Raw genomic sequence first — 2,352 nt, 5'->3', positions numbered from 1 at the left:
AAATCACCGACATCCCCAGCCACGAGGGACCAAATCACGCTTCCACGCTCCGGGAATCCCGGATCCGTTTTATTGCTCCTCATTTTCACGTGGGAACCCACCAACAAGCAGCCGGGCCAAATCCATGGGGGGGTGCAAGAATCGGTGGGGAGGGGATTGGGGAAGGAAACGGGTGTTTGGAAAAGGTAGTGTCCAGTAAAAGCCGGAAAAACGGGACGGAGACCCCTCGGTTCCTCCCAAAATATTCCAGCGGGTTTGGAGGCGAGAAGCCAAGAGGATTTTGGGCCTCTCAATCCACCCCGGTCCCGAGAATGTCGAGTGTGGTGGGAGGAAGGGTGGGAATGAGGGTGACACAGAGCCGTTTTGGGGGTCTGAGGGGGAACGAGGGAATCACAGAGCCATTGGGGCAAAAATGAGGTCAAAATGGATCCGTTGAGGGTGTCTGAGGGGAGAATTAGGCCAAAATGGATCCAGTGAGGGGAAAAACGGGGCTGAAATGGATCCACTGAGGGTGTTTGAGGGGAAAATGAGGCCAAAATGGGTCCGTTGAGGGAAAAAATGAGGCCAGAATGGATCTGTTGAGGGTGGGTGAGGGAAAAGTGAGGCCACAATGGATACGAGACCAAAACGGATCCATTGAGGGAAAAATGAGACCAAAACGGATCCATTGAGGGAAAAATGAGACCAAAACGGATCCATTGAGGGAAAAATGAGACCAAAACGGATCCATTGAGGGAAAAATGAGACCAAAACGGATCCATTGAGGGAAAAATGAGACCAAAACGGATCCATTGAGGGAAAAATGAGACCAAAACGGATCCATTGAGGGAAAAATGAGACCAAAACGGATCCATTGAGGGAAAAATGAGGCCAAAACGGATCCACTGAGGAGGTTTGAGGAGAAAATGAGGCCAAAATGGATCCACTGAGGAGGTTTGAGGGGAAAATGAGGCCAAAATGGATCTGCTGAGGGAAAAAATGAGGCTCAAATGGATCTGTTGAGAGTGTTTGAGGGGAAAACAAGGCCAAAATGGATCCGTTGAGGATGTTTGAGGGGAAAATGAGGCCAAAACGGATCCATTGAGGGAAAAATGAGGCCAAAACAGATCCGCTGAGGATGTTTGAGGGGAAAATGAGGCCAAAATGGACCTGCTGGGGGTTTTTGAGGGAAAAAGAGGCCGAAACACGTCTGGGGATGGAAGGGGGTATCTGGGATGAGGCGGGAACCCAAAGGCACCTCCAAGGGGTCGGCCGGCCGGCCGAAAGTCACTGGCTGGGCCCCACCAGCAGCTCCTTGCGGAGATGCGTCCGCTTGTGCTTCATGAGGGAAGAGCTGGACATGAAGCACTTGGAGCATTTGGAGCACTCGTAGGGTTTCTCCCCGGTGTGGATCCGCTGGTGGATGATGAGGGTGGAGCTGGCCCGGAAGCTCTTCCCGCAGTAGGTGCACCGGTACGGCTTCTCCCCGGTATGGATCCGCTGGTGCCGCCGGAGGCTGGCGTTATCCCGGAAAGCTTTCCCGCAGTCGGAGCAGACGTAGGGTCGGGGTCCCGCGTGGCTCCTCTGGTGCAGGAGGAGGCCGGAGTTGAGGTTGAAGCCGATGCCGCAGTCGGAGCACCGGAAGGGTTTGTCGACCGCGTGTGTCTTCCGGTGTTGCTCCAAAGAGGAGAATTCCAAGAAGGCTTCCCCGCAGCTGGAGCAGGGATACGGGGCCTGGCCCCGGTGCGTCCTGAGGTGAGCTACGAAGGCGGAGTTTTTGGGGAAGGTTTCCCCGCATTCGGGACACTTGTAGGTGCCCTCTTCCATGTGGGATTTGCGGTGTTTGCTGAGCGACTTGCTGGCCATGAAGCTCTTCCCGCAGTCGGGGCAGGCGTAGGGCCTCTCCCCGGTGTGTATCCGGCGATGGATGACGAGGGTGGACTTGGAAGTGAGTTTTTTCCCGCATTCCGGGCAGACGAAAACGACTTCTTCCCCGTGTTTCTTGCGGTGCTTGTTGAGCGACTTGCTGGCTATGAACCTCCTCCCGCACTCCGGGCAGGCGTAGGGCTTCTCCCCGGTGTGTAGCCGGCGGTGAACGATCAGAGCCGAGTTGGAAGTGAGGATTTTCCCGCAGTCGGAGCAGCGGAAGACCCGGTTTTCCAGGTGACGCTTGCGGTGGTTCCTGAGGGATTTGGCGGAGGCGAAGCGTTTCTCGCAGCTGGGGCACTTGTAGGGTTTGGCCGCGCAGTGGGTCTCCTGGTGATCCTTGAGGGCGGAGCCAGACGGGAAGTTTCTCCGGCACTTGGAGCAGGAGAAAGGGTTTTCCCCGAGATGGATCCGCTGGTGCCGGGTGAGGGAGGAGCGGCGGCTGAA

At 56.1% G+C, this 2,352-nt stretch overlaps 1 protein-coding gene across 1 annotated transcript in view; it reads right to left on the bottom strand.

The window, feature by feature from the left end:
* Positions 1 to 1,266: 1,266 nt before the first annotated feature.
* The window catches only part of LOC104517043 (zinc finger protein OZF-like), a gene marked incomplete at its 5' end in the record, with an annotated part of 2,533 nt that continues 1,447 nt past the window's right edge, over positions 1,267 to 2,352 (bottom strand). Inside the window, one exon of the mRNA XM_010161586.1 lies at positions 1,267 to 2,347. Within this exon, the coding sequence (XP_010159888.1) occupies positions 1,267 to 2,347 (1,081 nt within the window). The remainder of the gene's footprint in view (positions 2,348 to 2,352) is intronic.

This window comes from Eurypyga helias, unplaced genomic scaffold (genome assembly GCF_000690775.1).
Source record: "Eurypyga helias isolate BGI_N326 unplaced genomic scaffold, ASM69077v1 scaffold19161, whole genome shotgun sequence".
Classification (NCBI taxonomy): domain Eukaryota; kingdom Metazoa; phylum Chordata; class Aves; order Eurypygiformes; family Eurypygidae; genus Eurypyga; species Eurypyga helias.
Note: the sequence above shows the minus strand (reverse complement) of the source record. Positions and strands in the feature narration are given on the sequence as shown.